This window comes from Gymnoscopelus microlampas (genome assembly GCF_963454915.1).
Source record: "Gymnoscopelus microlampas genome assembly, chromosome: 15".
Classification (NCBI taxonomy): domain Eukaryota; kingdom Metazoa; phylum Chordata; class Actinopteri; order Myctophiformes; family Myctophidae; genus Gymnoscopelus; species Gymnoscopelus microlampas.
The window spans coordinates 4,093,861-4,115,460 of NC_139952.1; the positions used below are offsets into that span (position 1 = coordinate 4,093,861).

The following is a 21,600-nucleotide window of genomic DNA, read 5'->3' on the forward strand; positions in this document are numbered from 1 at the left end:
GAGGGCATTTAATTAGTAAAGTGTGCTGTAAAGATGTAAAGTCATATTAACCTGAATGTTTAAAACAAAAATGTTCTTCTCATTTCAGATGTCAGTTTGCAGGATGATTTGAATGATTATAAGATCAGTTTGAACAGTCTTGATGATGTGAAAGACCACATGACAGAAGAGTCTGGAACCTCCCTCACCAGCACCTACACAGAGCTCTACATCACAGAGGGAGAGAGTGAAGGGGTTAATAGCCAACATGAGGTGATACAGCTTGAGACGGCATCCAAGATGAAGACCTTCCATGACACACCAATCAACTGCTGTGACATCTTTAAAGCCCTCCCTGGCAGAAAGACACCCATCAGAAGAGTTCTGACCAAGGGCATCGCTGGCATTGGAAAAACATTCTCTGTGCGTAAGTTCACTCTGGACTGGGCAAAGGGTTTAGAAAATCAAGATATGAATCTCCTGGTTCCCTTTTCATTCCGGGAGCTGAACTTGGTCAGAGATGAGCAGTACAGTCTTCTCACACTGATCCATGATTTCCACCCAACATTAAAGAAGGTCACAGCAGAGCAGCTTGCTGTCTGGAAAGTTGGCTTCATCTTTGATGGTTTAGATGAAAGCAGATTTTCATTGTTCCTAAACAATGACATTGTTTCTGATGTCACAGTGACATCATCAGTGGACGTACTGTTGACAAACCTAATCGAGGGGAATCTGCTCCCCTCAGCCCTCCTCTGGATAACCACCAGACCTGCAGCAGCCAATCAGATCCCTCCTACATGTGTTGACATGGTGACAGAAGTGCGAGGGTTCACAGATCCGCAGAAGGAGGAGTACTTCATGAAAAGATTCAGTGATGAGAAACAGACCAGCATAGTCATCTCGCACTTGAAGACATCAAGGACCCTCCACATCATGTGTCACATCCCACTCTTCTGTTGGATCATTGCTACCATTCTGCTGGACATGTTGAGGACACACACGATAGGACAGCTGCCCAAGACCCTGACTGAGATGTGCTGCCACTTCCTGTTGGTTCAGACAAAGAGAAAGAAGCAGAAGTATGAGACTCATGAGGTGAAACAGAAAGACAAAGAAAAGGGGAATCAACAGCAGCTCATGAAGACCGACAGGGATGTTCTTCTGAAGCTGGGAAGGCTGGCATTTGAACATCTGGAGAAAGGTAGCATCCTGTTCTACCAAGAAGACCTGGAAGAGTGTGGTCTTGATGTGAAAGATGCCTCACTGTACTCAGGAGTGTGCACAGAGATCTTCAAAAGAGAGGGTGTGCTCTTCCAGAAAACGGTCTACAGCTTTGTTCATCTGAGCATCCAGGAGTTTCTGGCTGCAGTCTACCTGCTCCATGGTTTCACAGAGAAGAACATGAAGGTACTGAAGACATTCCTGGAAGATAAAAAATACAACAGCGACAGCTCCCTCTCTGACTTCCTGAAAGCTTCCATGAAAAAAGCCCTGAAGAGTAAAAATGGCCACCTGGACCTACTTGTTCGGTTCCTTCATGGCCTCTCACTAGAGTCCAACAACATTCTGTTAGGAGGCCTGCTGGGTCAGACAGAGAACAGTCCAGAGAGCATCCAGAAAGCCATCAACAACCTAAAGAGAATGACCACTCATGATGCCTCTCCTGACAGATGTATTAACATCTTCCACTGTTTGATGGAGATGAACGACCACTCAGTACATCAGGAGATCCAAAAATACCTGAAGTTAAAGAATGGATCAAAGAAGAAACTGTCTGGGAGCCAGTGTTCAGCTCTGGCCGTCATGCTGCTGATGTCAGAGGAGGTTCTGGAAGAGTTGGACCTGGGCAAATACAACACATCAGAGGGGGGGCGATGGAGACTTATCCCAGCTGTGAGGAACTGCAAAAAGGCTCGGTTAGTAGTCAAGTGAATAGAAACATCATAGAGTCAATCTGCCTTTACAGTTAACACTATAATTAGAAATGAAGGTTGACATAATAGTTCCAATAATGCTGCCTGTGTCTCAAATAGTGACTAGTGGTATTGTGTGTATGTCCAAATAAAGGCCAGATCACAATAAAGCAGGGAAAAAACTAAACTAAGAGTCCAAAAGCCCTGCTCGTTACCCCCACCAGACCAGTGGTTTGAACCCACTGACATTGCCATCCTCTCAGTAGTGGAACTTAAAATAAAAAGGACAAAATAATTGCTATTTTCATTGGTCCTCATTCACACAGCTCTTAACATTTCTGGTATAATCTTTAGTGTAGGTTTGCTTGTAAATAAAGAGCCACGTCTGATTCATGAAAGGCTGTGTAAAGCCTTGATTTGTGCGTGTCTCAGGTGTATCAGATGATGAATTCCACCAAATCAAATGTGCGTTCATCATCTGCATTGTTCCACGCCCCTTTTAACACTATAAAAGACAACCGAAATACCCAACATTAAACCTGCTTCACCGTGGTGAAAGCACTCTGTAGTACAAGTTCAAAGGCGTCACTTGTCAAAAAGAAAAGATCTACAAGCTTACAATGCTTTGCATCGTTGGTAGCATGAAGGTGAATCTGTGGAATGTGGAGACACATTTCCTGGCAATATTTTTAAAGATATAATGTTTTGGTTCCAAAGTATTGGACCTGACGGCTGAATAACATTGCGATTACCAATGCTGTAGTACAGCTGAAGATCCATGGACAACTTATAAACAACATATGTTTGTCCAAGCTCCAGATTCAATCATTTTATTGCAACTGCCACAGTTCACCTGTTGAGCTTCTTTACTATGTTAAAGGAGTTTAAAACCCTAAACCATTATTATATATATTTTGTTTTAATGCAGGTCTCTGGCAGCTTGTTTATACATCTTTTACACATATTGGCAGTACATTTGCCATGTATTTGCTCATTCTCACTTTATTCATTTCACACCTTCAACTGCTGGTTGAAATCTTTATCAAAATTGGGATCTTCCTCTGTACAGTCTTTCTGTACAGATGTATAAAGTGTATTAAAATCTTTGAAAATAGCAGATCTACAAGCTCACAACGCGTTGACACAGTACTTGAGTACTGTATTGACACAGTACTTGAGTAAATGTACTTAGTTCATTTCCACCACTGTTCTTTTAGGACTAAGCTAAGATCACAGGCTAGGAGATGAAGTGAAGTTGAAGCAGAGAAGCCTACCTCAGTTTACAACAACGATGTGGTGAAACACACCCATCCAGGTTCACTTTTTATATTCTGACAAATAATAACGTGTGCTGCTGTGGGATAAATCACCCGCCCCGGCCCCCTCCCCTGTAACTAAAGGGACTCGTAACGTGTGTTGGGTCGTGAGTGAACTCACATTTCAAATGGCATTGATTGACAGGTGATATAAACATAAGCTGACACAAGTTTTAATATCCAGACTTGACAATAAAAGTTCAGAATCAAGTGCTGGATCTTGTGAGAGCGGGGGGACATGCGTTCCTGCGTCATCAAGCTTGCAAATGCACAGCGAGGATTTACAGAAAATATAAACTAGAGCTGTAGTTTCAGATATCCTCAAACGTACAGTAGCTGATAAACAGACAACTAGGAAAGCAATGCTCTCGTCCGCTCCATTCAGTAGCCTATCTACAGTACATACCTACCTACCTACCTACCTTCCTACCTACCGGGGACTGGGCTGAGTTTTGTAGCCTAGACTCGTCGAAAATAAGCACAACAAGAGCCTTCATCATCATCATCAATCATTATTAGAATGGCCCAAATTGTTTAAAATTTCGCGCACGCTTTGTATTGTGATTTACATTTAATTTGGCTATATTTGAAGAGTTTAATTCTCGAAGAGGCAGACCATTAGGATACATTTATTTTGCAAAATAAAATGACACGTATCGTCCAAAAAAATCGCCTAATAAAAACATTTGACCCCAACCTTAGTACACACAGAACAAGAGAACTCAAGTCCTCAAACTATTCATATGTGTCCTCTTTATGAGTTATTCTACCATGAAAACAGACCATACCATATGAGAAATGGACCATACCATTAGTGAAGGGGTGTACAGAGGATGGCTTTTTAAACAGTGAGCTTGGTTACTCAGATTACTTACATTACATGAACTTTTCATCTGTTGTTTACTTCCCTGTTCTCTGATCATACTTAAACTGTTTATGTCTGTATAACTAGATACAGTAGGAGATCTCTTAGTTAACTTCCATGACAGTGAACTAGGTATAATTTGTTTTGATAGTCTCTTATTTAATCTGTATTTACAGACTTGTTGGCTGTAACCTCAGACAGACAGAGGTTGAAGTTGTGGCTTCAGCTCTCAGCTCTAATCCTTCCCATTTGAGAGAATTGGACCTCAGCAAAAACAACCTGCAGGACTCAGGACTACTGGATCTGCTCTCTGCTGGACTGAAGAGTCTGCACTCTAGACTGGAAATTCTAAGGTAAGATACATTTACCTGATTTATTTTTGATTGGGGTGTGACTGTGCGCAGATCTTCTGTTAACCTACTAAACGGGGCTGCCCCTACTAATCGTATACAAAATATTATTTGGTTATTCTATTTAATATATGTTCAATTGAGATATATACGTTTTTTCCCATATTGCTGTCATGTCTTAATAAAATTATGCTTTTAACAAGCAAAATAAGCAGGAGCCGATCACCTAGGGCTTGGGCACCCACAGGAGACATCGAGCACCCACTGGGAATGCGCTGGTCGGACAGATCTACAAGCTCACAATGCGTCGCTGACGCAACACATTGTGAGCTTGTAGATCTACTATTTTTTATAAAATAGTAGCCGGAATTAGAAGTGGCTGCCCCTACTAATCGTTTTCAAAATAATATTTGGTTATTGTATTTAATATATGTTTGTTTAATTAAGATATATATTTTCCCATAATACTGTCATGTCTTAATAAAATGATGCTTTCAACAAGGAAAATAAGCAGGGGCCGATCACCCAGGGCTCGGGCACCCACGGGAGACAGCGAGCACCCACTGGGAATAATCTGGTCGGACGGTTAAAATGCTTTATAACATGTGCACTGATATACCTGTTGGTCTTATACCACGTAATTATCATTCAAACTCTCTCTCTGTAATCTTCAATGTCTGATTATGAATTCCTTAACTATTAATGCCAGTTGTTATCATCCACCAATAATCCAATTGTACAACTTGAAATGTACATTGTTTGTCTTTGTCCTTCTCCGTCTCTCTCTCTCTCCCCGTCTCTCAAAGCCATAGAGAGAGATAGAGAGGGAGAGAGTCGGTAGCGCTGTCACCTCACAGCTAGAAGGTCCTGGGTTCGATTCCCGCAGGGGACGCTGTGGGCGCTGGGGGCGTGTTCTCTCCTCCGCGTCATCAGTGCCCACACCCTAGGTGGGGTTGGCGAAAGGGCCTTTCTGTGTGGAGTTTGCATGTTCTCCCCGTGTCTCCTAGGGCAGTGGTTCTCAACCTGAGGGTCGCGACCCCCAGGGGGTCGCCAAATAATTTGGGGGGGTCGCCAGATTTTTTGGTGAATTTGAAAAAAAAAAAAAGTTTTTTTTTTTTTTTTTTTAACAAAATATTTTTTTATGTTATCATTAATTCATGTTTTATCAGTTAATTTACTCAATTTACCCACTTTTTGCTAAAATGTTTTGATAATAAACAATTATCAAATAACCTATTGTAATTAAATTAACCTTCGCGCGCATGAACGGGACCGCGCGCGTGCACGCGGGGGGTCGCGGGAAATAATATAATTATTTTGGGGGTCGCGGCCTGAAAAGGTTGAGAACCCCTGTCCTAGGGTAGGTACCCTCACAAAAACATGCAGTAATCCTACAGTCATGAAACTCTCGTTATGCCTAACAACTTTCACACTCTGACTTTTGACCTCTGACCTTTAGATCTCCCACCATTTTGAATTATATGAAAAGCAGTTAAAATCAAACTCCTCCAGGGATTTTTTAGCTATCTGCACGAAACGTTTTACACATGAACTTTGGACCTATACCAACAGATTTATGGGAGTGGATTTTTTCTTTTTTGGTAAATATTTTGTGAACCAGTGATCTAGAGTAGTTAGCGAAACAGAGGCTTGGTTCATAACGGACGGAAAAAACGTATAGATATCAACAGACACCATCCGGGAGGCCATATCTCTAGCTCAATGAGAAGAGAGGCAGCCTACGAATCCATAGGTTGCTGGTTCGATCCCTGTCCCCGACAATGCGTTAAGATGATCATCATATGGAATTCTTAATTTTACAAATAGTGTTTCTTGAGGTTAGGTTGTTATTTTACTGAGGTTACGGTTAGTGAGGTTGGGTGTAGAAAAGAGTCATCTAGTCAGCAACCTTCCCCCTATTCCCATGGATTGGATCCACCCCTCTCACCTGCTCTCACTCATCACCAATCACACCCGTCTTCACTCACAACTCATTAGTGGCCTGGTGGCTTTTTCTTTGGAATAATGTGTAGTTTTTCAAATATTTAACTTTAAGCGCTCAATGCCACATTATTGGCCATGGCCATTTAAAGGGTAGCAACTAGTGATGCGCGGGTTGACCCGTAACCCGCGGGACCCGCGGGTCAACCCGCGGCGCGGGTGGGTCGAGTCAGAATTTCGGAGAAAATTGTGCGGGCTGCGGGTGAGCAGGTCACGCGGTCTCTCGCGCAAAAAAAATAAAAATAATAACATGCTCTTGTTTTGTCTTTATTCCTAATAAGAAGAAGAATAATAACAATAAAACAGTTTGAATACACTTGGGGATTATTTTCTAACCATGATTTTACAGAATAAAAAAAAAATCGCGGGTCGCGGGGCGGGTTGAGCCGTAGATTTATATATGGGTTCACGGGGCGGGTTGAGGCGGGTTGGGTTCCGTCGCGGGGCGGGGCGGGGCGGGTCATGAAAAAACCCGACCCGCGCATCACTAGTAGCAACATTAACAAACAAATGAGTCTATACCTGTAACAATGCTCTATACACCAGGGAACCAGATTACTCATATGCTGTGTTGCTTTTGCCAGGATTCGATCCCATGACCTTGCGGTTCAGAGTCAAGAGCTCTTCCAACTGAGCTACCCAGACACAAGTCACGATATACATAGACATTTGACGAACGTGCAACTTTTACACTACAGATCATTTTTACATCAAATCTCCGATTTAATCAAAACAATCTAAGCTGTGTGATATATACATTTTGAGTTAAGACCATTAATATCAACCCATGTCCCTCTGCACTCTAGCAATCAGTGCACCTGGGTATACCTAGCCTGTCAGTCATTGGCTCCTCAATGGTGCTGAAAAGTGTACATGTACATTTACTCAAGTACCAATACAAGTGCTTACAATGCACAGTACAATTTTGAGGTACTTTTACTTTATTTTCCATTTTTGTTACTTCTACTCTATTACAAGTACAGCATATGACAGCTTTAGTTACTTGTTACTTTGCAGATGTAATTATTATTACAACACCTACAGTAACCACTGTTATGACCCTGGCCTAGGGGGACCAGGGAACACAACAAAAATACAGGGGAGACGCAGTTTACAAAGAATATAGTGTTAGTCAGTAGTGTAATGCGTGTATGCATGAGTGGATTGTGTAATGTGTGTGAGTGTTGTATGTGTGAACATAAATGTGGGAGAAAGAGGTGTAGCTGGGTTGAGGAGCAAAAGCAAATGAACTGAAGGAGAGAAAGAGGACTGGGGAGGCAGACTTTTATAGGGCGTCGACACCCGGGCCCAGGTGTACGCCAATCTGGCTGATTGCTGCTCCCCAAGTCCTATAGGAACCAATGAGAACACAAATGAATACAAAGCAAACCATAACCATATAACCTAAGAGTGACATATATAACATACTACTATACAGGGAACCGTCACACCCCCCCCCCCCCATAAAGACGGGGTCCCCGACATCCAATTTACACAAAATATATACTACCCATCTACTATACCAAACCTCTACTCCAATGGCCGCCCGCACCCTGTCACAGACCTCCACCCCAGCAACCGGAGCCAAGGAAGCATTTAAGGGGTGAAAGACAGAGGCAAGAGGAGGACCTACGGAGATATTCAGAACCTCAGTCATGAGGAGCCTGTGATAACGCATCGGCCACCACGTTCTCTGTCCCTTTAACATGACGGATGTCCAAGGCATAGGACTGCAGAATCAGTGACCACCTTATCAACCTCTGGTTTGGACACTGCAGAGAATTCAGGAAAGTCAAGGGGTTATGGTCAGTATAGATAACGGGGGTACTACCGCCCATATAAACGTCAACATGTTGTAAAGCTAAAATCAAAGCCAATGCTTCCTTTTCTATGACTGAGTAATTTAGCTGGTAGGAGTTGAATTTCTTGGAATAAAAGCTAACAGGCTTATCTATTCCTAGATTGTCCTCCTGCGTAGATTTTAAATGGCCTGTCTAAAAGTGGAGCTGCCAGAACAGGAGCGGTACACAAGAGTGATTTAGCCTGCTCAAATGCTTCCTGGCAAGCGGGTGACCAGACAGACTGTGCCTTAGCCTTCAGTAGGTTAGTGAGAGGCACCACTAACTGTCGCAAAATTCCTACAGAAACTTTTTTCAAAATCAAACACCAGATTCTACGAAACTACGATAACCTATTAAACCAAGATAGTGCATGAGCTCTTTCTTTGTAGTTGGAACCGGATACTGCTCAACAGCATGAACTTTGGCACCAACCGGACATACTTGGCCCTGCCCAACCACTCGACCGAGGTAGGTCACTGTCGCCCTTGCAAACTCACACTTTGTAAGATTGACAGTGAGCCTTGCCTCCCTCAAGCGGTTGAACAGTTCCCGAATGCGTTCCATGTGAACCTCCCATGTGTCTGAATAGACAACTACATCGTCCAAATACAATGGGAAAAACATGTGAGAACAGAAGTTAGATCCCTGATCAGATTGGATGACCTTCGGAATCCCAAATATGGAAATAAACTGAGAAAGTGCACGTACCACCGACCGAGTGGTAATGGTGCGCAGATGATATGCAGCAGGATAGCGAGTTGCTTGGCACATTACTGTTAACAAATACACTGCTCCTGACTTTGAACGTGGTAGAGGACCCACACAATCAATTATTAGATGTTCAAATGGCTGGTTAATGGCAGGAATGGGATACAATGGGGCTGGTTTCAGCTTCTGATTAGGCTTATCAGTTAACTGACATGTATGACAAGTTTTGATAAATACTGACACATCTCTCTTCATACGAGGCCAAAAGAAATGTCTAAGAAGCCTGTCATAAGTTTTTCTCACACCAACATGTCCAGATTCATCATGAGCTACTTTTAACACTGACTGGCGAAGTTTGACTGGCAACACAATGTGGAACACTGGTTCACCCACAAACCTTCCCTCATGTGGCAGCCACTTTCTCACCAACAAGGAGTCCTGCAGAAAATACCCACAAGCACTGTCAAGCAGCTCATCCTCTGGCCGTATCAGCGGCACTGGCTCCGTCAGAGACGGGTCAGCCTGCTGCTCAGCAACCAGATCTGAACGTGTTATGGACAATGGAAAATTAGAAAGAGGTATTGAAAACTTTTCAGATACTTTAGTCTTAATCGATTCTTGTGACTCAGATTTCTCTTTTAAAGGAGACACACCATGAATTAAAAAAAAATATTTGATATTTAATATCATATGGTGTATGTCCCTCAAACCATTTTCAAGAGGTTTGAGCCTAAATCAACACTCAGATATACTCATCCCAAGTCAATTCTCTCAGGCTTATAAAGCACTTTCAGCTGCAATACCAAAACGTCCTGTTGGGCAGAGGGGTGCTACTGAGCAATTCTGTCTGTCAAAATACATGGGCAGAAAGTTTTGTGATGTAAGCAAACATTACCATTCTGAGATGGCCTGTTCAGACACGCCCATTCTGAAAATCTCTGAAATGAGAATGAATGACTGAATGTTAAAAAAAAAATATTTTTTGGGGTACAAGAGACACTGGGGAGCCAAAAAAAAAAAAAAAGTGAAATTCATGGTGTGTCTCCTTTAACTTAGCCATTGCACGTGTCACCGCACACGCTGTAAAAACCTCTGAGAAGTCACGTTCACTTTCATCCGTTTCCCCCGTTACCAGGGGAACGGACGTCACCACTGCCGGCGGCGGAACCTCCGCCCACACCCGAGCACCAACCAGGTCGTTACCTAGGATCACCATCACCCCTGGAATCGGCAGTGCTGGGCGCACGGCAAGCTTTGCTTCTCCCTGAAACAGTTCACATTTGAGCACCACTTTATGCAAGGGAACCAGTAAGACATTCATGTTTATGCCCCGGATAGGCACCGCATCACCTGTGTCAGAATCATTAGTTAAAGGAAGAACCCCAGCCTGAATAAATGAGTCAAAAGCCCCAGTGTCCCTGCAGGCTAGTTACAGGTACTTCTTCCCCACCTTGCACCAAAGACACAGACCCTTTCATGATAAATGGACGGTAAGAATTCAGTGCTGCAAACGATGTATCCTTGTTTTGACCGAGATTAGGTGAAAAACAAGTGGACACCGGAGGAATTGGAGTGGCCTTGCCAGCTCCTTTTGGTTCCGAATTTCCTGCATTGAAAGGTCTAGCCCTGGGAGGTCCGTTTAACATAAAACATTCCGATTTCCAGTGACCCCGCTTATGACAGTAATTGCAAACCTTCTCCGGCTCATGCAAATTACTGCTGTTGTTAGTGTTGCTTTTACCTTCGACAGGAAGAGGTTTATTAAATCGGCCATAAGACTCCTTGGCAACATAGTTGCCACCGCCCGCCTTAAACTCTCCACGGTGCGTTAGGACATAGTCATCAGCGAGCGCTGCGGCGTCCGCCGCGTTGCTCGCCTTCTGCTCAGAGATTAACCTCGGTCCCAGCCTCACTCATCTGCGAAAAGAAGAGCCTGGTCACGACCTAAAGCAGCGAGTGTCTAGGAAGTCCTGAGTGGACAGATTTCCGTTTCCCCCGGAAACGATATTTTTTGACCAATCACAACATTGGTTTCATTCACGGAGAATGTTAACAGATTTGTAAAGCATCAACGTCATTTCCTTGGGCGGTACTTCCGCCAAATTCAACCATTTCCGGTTGTCAACTTCCTAGACAACCAACATCCCAGGTCTTGCCCAGGGTGCTCAGAGATATATGTCGCCACTCGAGCAGGAACAGAATTTTTAAACTGTTCCAAAATCATCAAATCACATAACTCTTCAAAATCTGTTACCTCCGAGGTGTTACACCAGCGGTTAAAGTAAGTCGTCAAATCACGTGCAAATTCCAAATGACTCTGTTTGTCATGTTTTTTCCAAGATCTGAACCGCTGTCGGTACGCCTCGGGGACGAGCTCGAATGACTTAAGCACCGCCTCTTTAACCAGAGAGTAGTTTTGACTGTCGGCAACACTCATTGCCGAATAAACCTCTTGCACTCTGCCTGTTAATACGCATTGTAACATCAACATGCACGCAGAGTCAGGCCATTTCCGTACATCGGCCACGCGGTCAAACATTGTAAAGAATGCCTCAGGGTCACGTTCAGAAAACTTGGGCACCAAATGTATATTTCCATTCACATTAAACTCCCCCATGGACTGTCCTGCAGGTTCTGTAGATACTATTGCATCAGCTGAAATCTTACTGTCCCTTATCAAGTCTAACCTGCACTGCTCTACTTGCACTTTTGCCTGTTCCGTTTGCTGTTTAGCCTGTTCAGTTTGCTGTTTTATTTTCTCGATTGCATATTGCGTGTCTAGCCTCACTTTGTCCTGCTCCCCTTGCAAATTTGCTTGCAACCTAATTTGTTCCATCTGAAGTTCCATTAACTCCTTTTGCTGGTCGAACGTCAACCCTGGCATTGCTACAGGTAAAGGCAGCACCGCTGCTGTATCTGACTGGATCGGAGAAGTCTTTTCTGGCTCTTCATATCCCTTTAACAAATGAGTTTCAAATAAATGTACTCTTAACACTGCCACTAAGGTCTCCTTTAATTTCTTGTCACCTGCCTCAATTTTTATCTTAAAATGCTCTGCTATTTTAAGTAACTGGTCTTTGGTGCACTGAAGTAACAGTTCCTCCGAAGGAGAACCCAAAAATGCTTCTAGGGTACACATCCTGGCTAATGTGCGCTAAGGTAGTTCCCCAGCTGGTAAACAAAACACAAGTGCCCCTCTGCTCTATTTAATCCCCAAACTAACTCCACCCGTCTTCATGCCGGTTTGCGGAAGGTATTTATGCACTGAAGGCCACCGCAAAGGCCTAGCTCATACCAAGGGGTAGGAAAAGCAACCAGGAACTGGCGACCTACGTCCAGCCCTTAGCTGTGCCCCCGAGACGGAATGTGCACGCACCGGTACACACCCGCTACAGCCGCACCTTGCACCTAAACCACCCCCCGGCCTAACCCTGCGACCTAACTCATACAATACTGAAACAAAAAACAGCCAGGTAACTTTTTTTTTTTTTTTTTACTTAGCAGCACAAATACCAGGAAACCCCCCCCCCCCCTAGAAACTTAATCAAATCTGTAACTTATCAAAATCTAAACAGATTAAACAGATTCAATTCAAACCAAAGAAATTAAGGGTGCAATACGTTAGTCCGACAGCGCATTCCTCCGACGTTTCCAATACTAACCCCCTACCAAACCCGAACCCTAACCCTAACCGCACGCGGATGCCACATAGTCGGAGAAATGGGATGTCGGATTATCGTATGCCTCCCAGATATTAACTGCATCTCCCAAACAAAGTCCAGACAAAAACAAGCGTGTAACATTGCTTTGTCTCTACTCACCGGACCGTTGAACCAACTGGACCAGGGAATCCCCGGATTGATTCCCAAATGACAATCCTTTCAAAAAACCACGGCGCAAACGAGCCCTTAATCAACTGCCAATTTGGCCAATTGACACCTGCGTCGCAGCAAACAAATGCAGAAGGGTGAGTCACTTGACTCACCAAACTTACTGCACACTCAAAAGTTTTACGGAACAAGCCCCCATTTTGTTATGACCCTGGCCTGCAAAGAAGAGATTACCTATTTGGGTTGTATTCTCGACAAATACCTGTCAGGTGAAAGCATGGGGACAAAGGTGGTCAAAATAGTAAACCAGAGAACCAAATTTATGGGCAGAGTTTCCTCTTTTGTCAACCCACAGGCCCTCAGGACCCTCTCAGGGGCCCTGATTCAACCACATTTTGACTATGCTAGCACCTCCTGGTACTCCAACACCTCAGTGTCACTGAAGACTTCAAACCTCCCAAAACAAACTGATTTGGCTACTCCTCGGATTGGGGCCCATGACCCACCTTTCTCCCACCCATTTTGCCAGCCTAGGCTGGCTCAGGGTGGAAGACAGGGTTAAACAACTAAAAATGGGACTGGCCTTCAAAATTGTAAACGAAAATTTGCCCGATATGCCCCCTATTCCCGCATATCTGAGTAAATACCTCCAAAAGGTTAGTGACACCCACAGTCACAATACCAGAGGGAGCGTTAACAACAATTTGGTACCACCCACCCATAAAACAAACATGGGCAAATTCTCCTTCTACAGCACTGCCACCCAGGATTGGAATGGGCTAACCCCATCCCTCAAAAAATGCAGTTCGCTGGGCTCATTTAAAAGAGCCTTAAAAAATCACCTTTCAGGAGGCCAAAAGAGGAAGTAGTACCATTTTCCCATTAGATAGCCGACCCCCCCCCCCCTGTTCTTGTACATATCTTCCCCCCCCCCCCCTTTTTTTATTTCTTTTGTTGTACATAGTATTATATGTATGTATATATGTATTTATATACAGTATATATATATATATATATATATATGTGTATATATATATATATATATATATATATATATATATATATATATATATATATATAGATCCTCCTGGGTCTGAAATAAAAATAAAGATTGAATTGAATTGAAGATATATAGATATATATATATTCTTGCTGTTTTATTTTTATTTTCTTTGTGTAATGATATTCGAACTGTGATGCCACTATATATGTCTATGAATTGAATACCAAGGCCCTCATTGGAAACAAGTCCGCAAGGACTTTTATGAACGGACCTGTTAGACAAAGTATTTTAAATGTAAATGTGCTGTTTTACATTTTTTTGCCTAATAAAATATTCAATCAATCAATCAAAAAGCCTAGGGGGACCAGGGAACACAACAAAAATACAGGGGAGACGCAGTTTACAAAGAATATAGTGTTTATTTAAGTAATCAAAATGAACGAATAAATCATGAATGAACAGATGAGGTGTGGAAATCAGTAAAGTCAGTAGTGTAATGCGTGTATGCATGAGTGGATTGTGTAGTGCGTGTGAGTGTTGTATGTGTGAACATAAATGTGGGAGAAAGAGGTGTAGCTGGATTGAGGAGCAAAAGCAAATGAACTGAAGGAGAGAAAGAGGACTGGGGAGGCATGCTTTTATAGGGCGTCGACACCCGGGCACAGGTGTACGCCAATCTGGCTGATTGCCAACATCTCACTGCTCCCCAAGTCCTATAGGAACCAATGAGAACACAAATGAATACAAAGCAAACCATAACCATATAACCTAAGAGTGACATATAACATACTACTATACAGGGAACCGTCACACCACATACAGCTGCAATGTGACGTGTTATGAGCTTGTATATATATAATAAGCAATCCATGCTGTATGATAACTTACCACACATGAAATCCAATTCTGTCTACCCAATGGCTCAGTCAGTACACTGTCTACCTGCAAGGTTGTAGGTTCCTCGTTCAAACCCCAATTTAACTAGTCCAAATATAATTTACTGACCAAAAATCATGACTTTGTTAATTAATGCATGTTCACTTTTTAAAGACAAGATGAAATGGCATTTTGACAGTATTTGTTTGTCTATTTTCTGACATATGTTATTCTAGAAAAGAGTCATCCTAGTGTGCAGCACTCCTCCTGGCCTATTCCCATGGATTGGATCCACCCACCTCACCTGCTGTCACTCCCTCTCAATCCATAATCACACCTGCCCTCACTCACTCTTCATTAGTCTCTCTCTCTCTCTCTCTCTCTCTCTCTCTCTCTCTCTCTCTCTCTCTCTCTCTCTCTCTCTCTCTCTCTCTCTCTCTCTCTCTCTCTCTCTCTCTCTCTCTCTCTCCTCTCTCCTCTCTCCTCTCTCTCTCTGCCTGCCTCTGCCTTTGTTGCTTGCAGCTATATTTTTATTTGTCTCTGCCATATATTATAATATATGGCATATATATGGTATATAATGTATGGTATAATTTTTTTTTGATAATCGCTTTTTAAACAGTGAGCTTGGTTATTCAGATTACTTACATTACATTAACTTTTCATCTGTTGTTTACTTCCCTGTTCTCTGATTATACTTAAACTGTTTATGTCTGTATAACTAGATACAGTAGGAGATCTCTTAGTTAACTTCCATGACAGTGAACTAGGTATAATTTGTTTTGATAGTCTCTTATTTAATCTGTATTTACAGACTTGTTGGCTGTAACCTCAGACAGACAGAGGTTGAAGTTGTGGTTTCAGCTCTCAGCTCTAATCCTTCACATTTGAGAGAATTGGACCTCAGCGAAAATAACCTACAGCGCTCAGGACTACTGGATCTGCTCTTAGCTGGACTGAAGAGTCTGCACATTCTAAGGTAAGATACATTTACCAGATGTATTTTGATCACTTCTGTTTTATTATATACTGTATTATGTGAATATATTATGAATGCTGTGGTGAGAATGTATTAATAAGATGGATATCATGGGAACCCAAGCCTACTTCATGTCCTGCCATGCTGAGATACAAAATTACACTATCGTTGTTGGATGTATTTTGTCAGATCTTCATCTTCTAGTTTTGATTATTTATATTGATATGAATGGGTGCAAGCATCCATTGCAGTAATAGGGATTTCACTAGATGACCATCATTAAAAAGTTACCATATGAGAAATGGACCATACCATTAGTGAAGGGGTGTACAGAGGATGGCTTTTTTAAACAGTGAGCTTGGTTACTCAGATTATTTACATTACATTAACTTTCCATCTGTTGTTTACTTCCCTGTTCTCTGATCATACTTAAACTCTTTATGTCTGTATAACTAGGAGATCTCTTACTTAACTTCCATGACAGTGAACTAGGTATAATTTGTTTTGATAATCTCTTATTTAATCTGTATTTACAGACTTGTTGGCTGTAACCTCAGACAGACAAAGGTTGAAGTTGTGGCTTCAGCTCTCAGCTCTAATCCTTCCCATTTGAGAGAATTGGACCTCAGCAAAAACAACCTGCAGGACTCAGGACTACAGGATCTGCTCTTTGCTGGACTGAAGGGTCTGCACTGTAGGCTGGAGATTCTACGGTAAGATACATTTACCTGATTTATTTTGATTAGGGTTGTGCGCAGATGTTCTGTTAACCGACTAAACGGGGCTGCCCCTACTAATCATTTTCAAAATGTTTAATTGAGATATATATGTTTTCTTTTTCCCATATTGCTGTCATGTCTTAATAAAATGATGCTTTTAACAAGCAAAATAAGCAGGGGCCGATCACCTAGGGCTCAGGCACCCACAAGAGACAGCGAGCACACACTGGGAATGCGCTGGTCGTACGGTTAAAATGCTTTATAACATGTGCACTGATACCTGGTGGTCTTGAGAGAGAGAGAGAGAGAGAGAGAGAGAGAGAGAAGGTTAGCGCCTGTCACTCTAACACTCTAGTCTCTTCATTAAGGGGTTAAACTTGGTCACGTAGCTGTTTGTGGTGCTGGGTGCACTGATATGTGAACACATTCATAACGTTACATGCCAGTTAAGTATTACCAAGGCAAGGGTGATTATCGGGGCCTGTCCCTCTGATCTGCACAGTACTGGTCACCTGCAGCTGGCATCGTTCACTTCCCAGTGCAGTGAGTGAATCTAGCTACTCAAGCTACAGACACACACTGTCGGTTTGCAAAAAGAGCAAAGTTTGGATCACTTTGTTTGATGGGAAAGCGTTGCGATGGAGAAATCACATCCAATACTAGAAAAAGTGCTCCTCGGAGCACAGGTCTCCGCCAGTTCAAGTACGTTATTGTGGCCTCCTGGTGGCGCTATAATAGGCCAATGTGAAAAGGGTGCCATTTATTCTTAGGTCTTTCACGGCAATCAGACACAGCATTCATGATTTGAGGCATTTTGTTCCAAATTAGACCTGCTGGTGGCGCTATAACAGGCCAATGTGAAAAGGGTGGCATTTCTTCCTCAGCCTAGTGGGAATGTGCGCGTGAAATTTCACAGAAATCGCAAGCTGCGTTCATGGTTTGAGGCAGTTTGTTCAAAACGGACCAATCTTGCAAACTTTGGATGGCAACCTTAACCAATGAGGATGGAATATGGGAAATCGGACAGATCAGGGTTGATCACATGACTATAGAGATACTGTGTACCGATTTGCATGACATTTGGTTGAAAACTGTAGGAGTACTGTGAGAAAGTGGGTTTTGCACAAATCGGCCTCCTGGTGGCGCTATAACAGGCCCATGTGAAATATTTGAGGCAGAGGTTCTGAATTGGCATCCAGGGAGTGTGTGTGCACAGTTTCACAGCGACCAGGCCAACGGTGCCAGAGATTTAAGCAATATTACACGATAGGGTGTGCTTTACCGTCATTATTGGCACGCCAGTGATGCGGTCAGGAACGAGGCGCAGCCGAGTTCCGCGAGCATCACTGAAGTGCCAATAATGTAGGTAAAGCACACCCTCGAGTGTAATATTGCGATTATACAACAGTTACCAACAAAACACATCCAAATGTATTCATATTGTGGGGCAATTCATAATAAAAATGTTTCGCTATTATCCGTTTCCCTGTAAAGAGAAGAGTTTATTTGACTGAGACATAAAATAGTCCCTGTAGCAGCACTCTGAGGCACCGTCTCATCAGCACAGCTGATTCCACTCAGTGCTCTCCGCTCAGTGCACAGTGCGGAGTGATTTATTAATGCTATTGTAACCCCTCACTCCCAGCAGATTGATGACGCCACACTTCTCTCAGGTTCATAGCATTTATTGCCAACTCTGTCAGACAACAACAACAGGCACAGTGTGGTTGGTGGTGTGCAGTATCAAGACACAGCCCCATAACAAGGAAATGCAGCAGCAGAAAGGGGCGTGCAATATTCACAGTGTGATCGCATAGTTTTAACATTTTTAACAACATGAATTAATTGACATAAATTTAGCCATGAACCTGTTTTCTTTTTAGCATTTTTAGAAAATGCAACAATGAATTAATATAAAAATAAAATACAACATTCTATGCAAAAAGGCTAATAAAATTAATACAATCATGTATCAATGAACTAATTCCCCTTCACAAAACATACCTGTCAGACAACAACAACAGGCACAGTGTGGTTGGTGGTGTGCAGTATCAAGACACAGCCCCTAAACATCAGAACAGAAACAATACATTTCAAATGGGACCGCCATTACTGTTGTGTCATAATACCATGCTGCTTGCAGCTTATCACGTCAGAATAAAAGACAAAACAGTACATTTTTCACCTTACTGACAATTGCAAAACATGTCCACAACATTCATATCACTAAACATATACTTTGATTTAAGTGAAATTAGCGTTTTGTAACTTAATACATGAAAATTCGCGGAGCTGTGTGTGACATACCATAACAAGGAAATGCAGCAGCAGAAAGGGGCGTGCTGCTGGATTCCAGGGACTAATATATACACCACCCACCACAAGGCGGCGCAGTTACACCAAAGGGAATATAAAAGGGAGCCTTGCATAGATAGAGTAACAGAATACACATGAATTTTGACGGACTTCAAACACAATAACAACTCTGTTACATTCTCCTCTCCTGAATTCGGCAAAATTCCAAAACATACACATGACATGGGAAACATTCAAGTAGTAACACATAGTGTCCTGTGAATCCCAACGTATCACATGAGCATCACTTAGAATGAACATAGCACACATACAAAATCAATGCGCTCAGTCAAGCCACTAGGCTGTCCAATAAAGAACCCAGGAGGGCAGTGCAGTACTTTACACAAACCCTTCACTGACGACACAAAAAGTGCCTGTATACACTTCTCAAATTCAATTCAATCTCAGTCCAACCATTTACAACAGTACAGTTCAGAGATACGGAAATAAACAAAAAGGAATTACAACCCATTTACAGGTAGAGAGCACAACGGAATGTGTCAACACTGAAGACATAATCAGCCCACGTTTTCAGCTAATTAATCGCCTGTAGAGTCTGACTATTCATAGTCTGGATAAGCCTGTTGACAGGTCTCACAACACGGCCCGTTCTGGTCCTACGACGACCAGACGGCGTCGCCTGGAAAGTGTCAGATGAAACAAACCCACGGTCACCTGGGCAGCACGGACCATTACCAGGGGCACCCGAAACAGGGACTGGGGCACATGAAGCAGCGGCTGAAGCAAATGAATCATGGGCCGGGGCACCTGAAACCGGGACCGGGGCACATGAAACAGGGACTGGGGTACATGAATCAGGGCCTGGGGCAGACGAATCAGGGACTGGGGCAGACGAATCAGGGCCTGGGGCAGACGAATCAGAGACTGGGGCAGACGAATCAGGGACTGGGGCAGACGAATCAGGGCCTGGGGCAGACGAATCAGAGACTGGGGCAGACGAATCAGGTACTGGGGCAGACGAATCAAGGGCCACCACAGGGATTTGAGAGACCCAGTCCTGGGTACGGGTGGTATTGTCCACCCCAGAGACAGTCTTCGTGAGTTGGACAGAGGCGAGATCCACGGCATCAGTCTCACTCGGGCCACCGGAGGAGATCACAGATGCACAGTCAGGGTGAGTGTGTTGGACAGAGAGGTCCACGGCATCAAGCCTACTTGCATCACAGGTGGAGATCAGAGAGGCAGCCTCAGGCCGTGTGAGGCGCCCACTGGAGAGATCAACATCTTCTTCCAAAGCACAGGAAGAGATAAAGGAGTCTGACCAATCATTCTCAGGCAGGACTGGCAAGAAATTGACACATAGCAACAAGTTACGGTGAACGATCCTCGACTGGCCCGATATGGGGTTACGAACCTCGAAGGTGTGGGTCTGTGGGTTGCAGCTGACCACGGTGTAAACCACATCACCCCATCGGTCCGCCAACTTTCTTCGTCCCCTCTCTCCCTTGTTTGCCAGGAGAACTTTGTCACCGGGCTCGACCTCCACTCCCTTAACCCTCCGGTTGTACAAGTCCGTCTGTCGTCTCTGCTCAGCACCAGCATGCTTCTCTGCCAGGACCATGGCTTCACGGAGGTCCCTCCTCAGCTCCTCAACATACTGCGGAAACGAAATTTCACTGTCGTCTCTCAGAGCAGATTTGAACAGAACGTCAACTGGCAGGCGGGTAACACGGCCAAACATCAAGTAGAAAGGGGGGAAACCAGTCGTTTCATGCGTGGTGCTGTTGTACATGAAGGTCAAGGTGTGCAACATTTGAGGCCAAGCTTGCTTCGCACGAGGTGAGAGGGTTCTGATCATACCTCCAAGAGTACGGTTGAAACGCTCGGCCGAACCGTTCCCCATTGGATGATAAGCAGTGGTGCGGGACTTCTTGACACCAGAGACTTGAAGAAGGGTCGCTATCAACTCGCTCTCAAAGTTCGCACCCTGATCAGAATGAATTCTTTCCGGAAAACCGTAATAGCAGAAGAAGTTGTCCCACAACCTCCGCGCAACCTGCTTAGCAGTCTGGTCAGGGCAGTAGAAGGCATGCGACAGCCTAGTAAAGTGGTCCGTCACGACCAAAACATCAACAGGGCGGTTCTTGGAATCCTCTGCAGACCAAAAGTCTATGCACACCAATTCCATCGGCGCAGTAGTTCTGATGCTCTCGAGAGGTGCACAGCCCTCCGGCTCCGGCGTCTTGCTCATCACACACCTGGCACAGCATTTGACGTGGTCACGTACATCTCGCTCCACAGAGCTCCAGTAGAACCTCCGTCTTACAAGGGAGAAGGTTACCCACGCAGAGCATCCTTCCTCAGTGACAATGGCACCACATACTGGTGTCTCTTCTTCCTGGACACTGGATCCTTGGACACACGGTACAGTATGCCATCTTCGACCACTAACTTGTCCCACTGTTTCATAAGCCTCAAAGCGCTCACAGGTTCATTAGGCCTCTCCCTCCTCGAAGCTCGGCGACGCCGTTCAACATAGAACAACACCCTCGCCAAGTCAGGATCTCCCCGTTGCCTGTGTCTGAGTTCCTGCTTGGAGATAGAAGGCAGAACGTCCTGGCCAATGGACATGACAGTCTGGACATGGTCAACCAGCACTGTGGACCTTATTCTCGTAGCTGTATCCCATTCATTGTGGCAGTCCAGGAGAGCTGAGACCTCACCCCCAGACATGGAGCAAGCGGAGGACGCTGCAGATACAGGTGACAGGTACTCGCTTAACTCCGAGGCTATCTGAGTAGCCTGGCGGACATTTGACGACCTGAAGGCCTTTTGCACGACACCTCCAGACAGAGCCTCGGACTCTTTCAGCAGACGCTCATAAGGCTCACAGACGAGGCACTC

General features: G+C 43.9%; 1 protein-coding gene across 1 annotated transcript in view; it reads left to right on the forward strand.

Moving 5' to 3' along the window:
- Nucleotides 1-21,600, forward strand: part of LOC311062282 (NACHT, LRR and PYD domains-containing protein 3-like) — a 67,989-nt gene that overhangs the window by 29,912 nt on the left and 16,477 nt on the right. The window contains exons 9-12 of the mRNA XM_084081191.1: nt 89-1,895; nt 4,250-4,426; nt 15,497-15,661; nt 16,198-16,374. Of these exons, the coding sequence (XP_083937317.1) occupies nt 89-1,895; nt 4,250-4,426; nt 15,497-15,661; nt 16,198-16,374 (2,326 nt within the window). The remainder of the gene's footprint in view (nt 1-88; nt 1,896-4,249; nt 4,427-15,496; nt 15,662-16,197; nt 16,375-21,600) is intronic.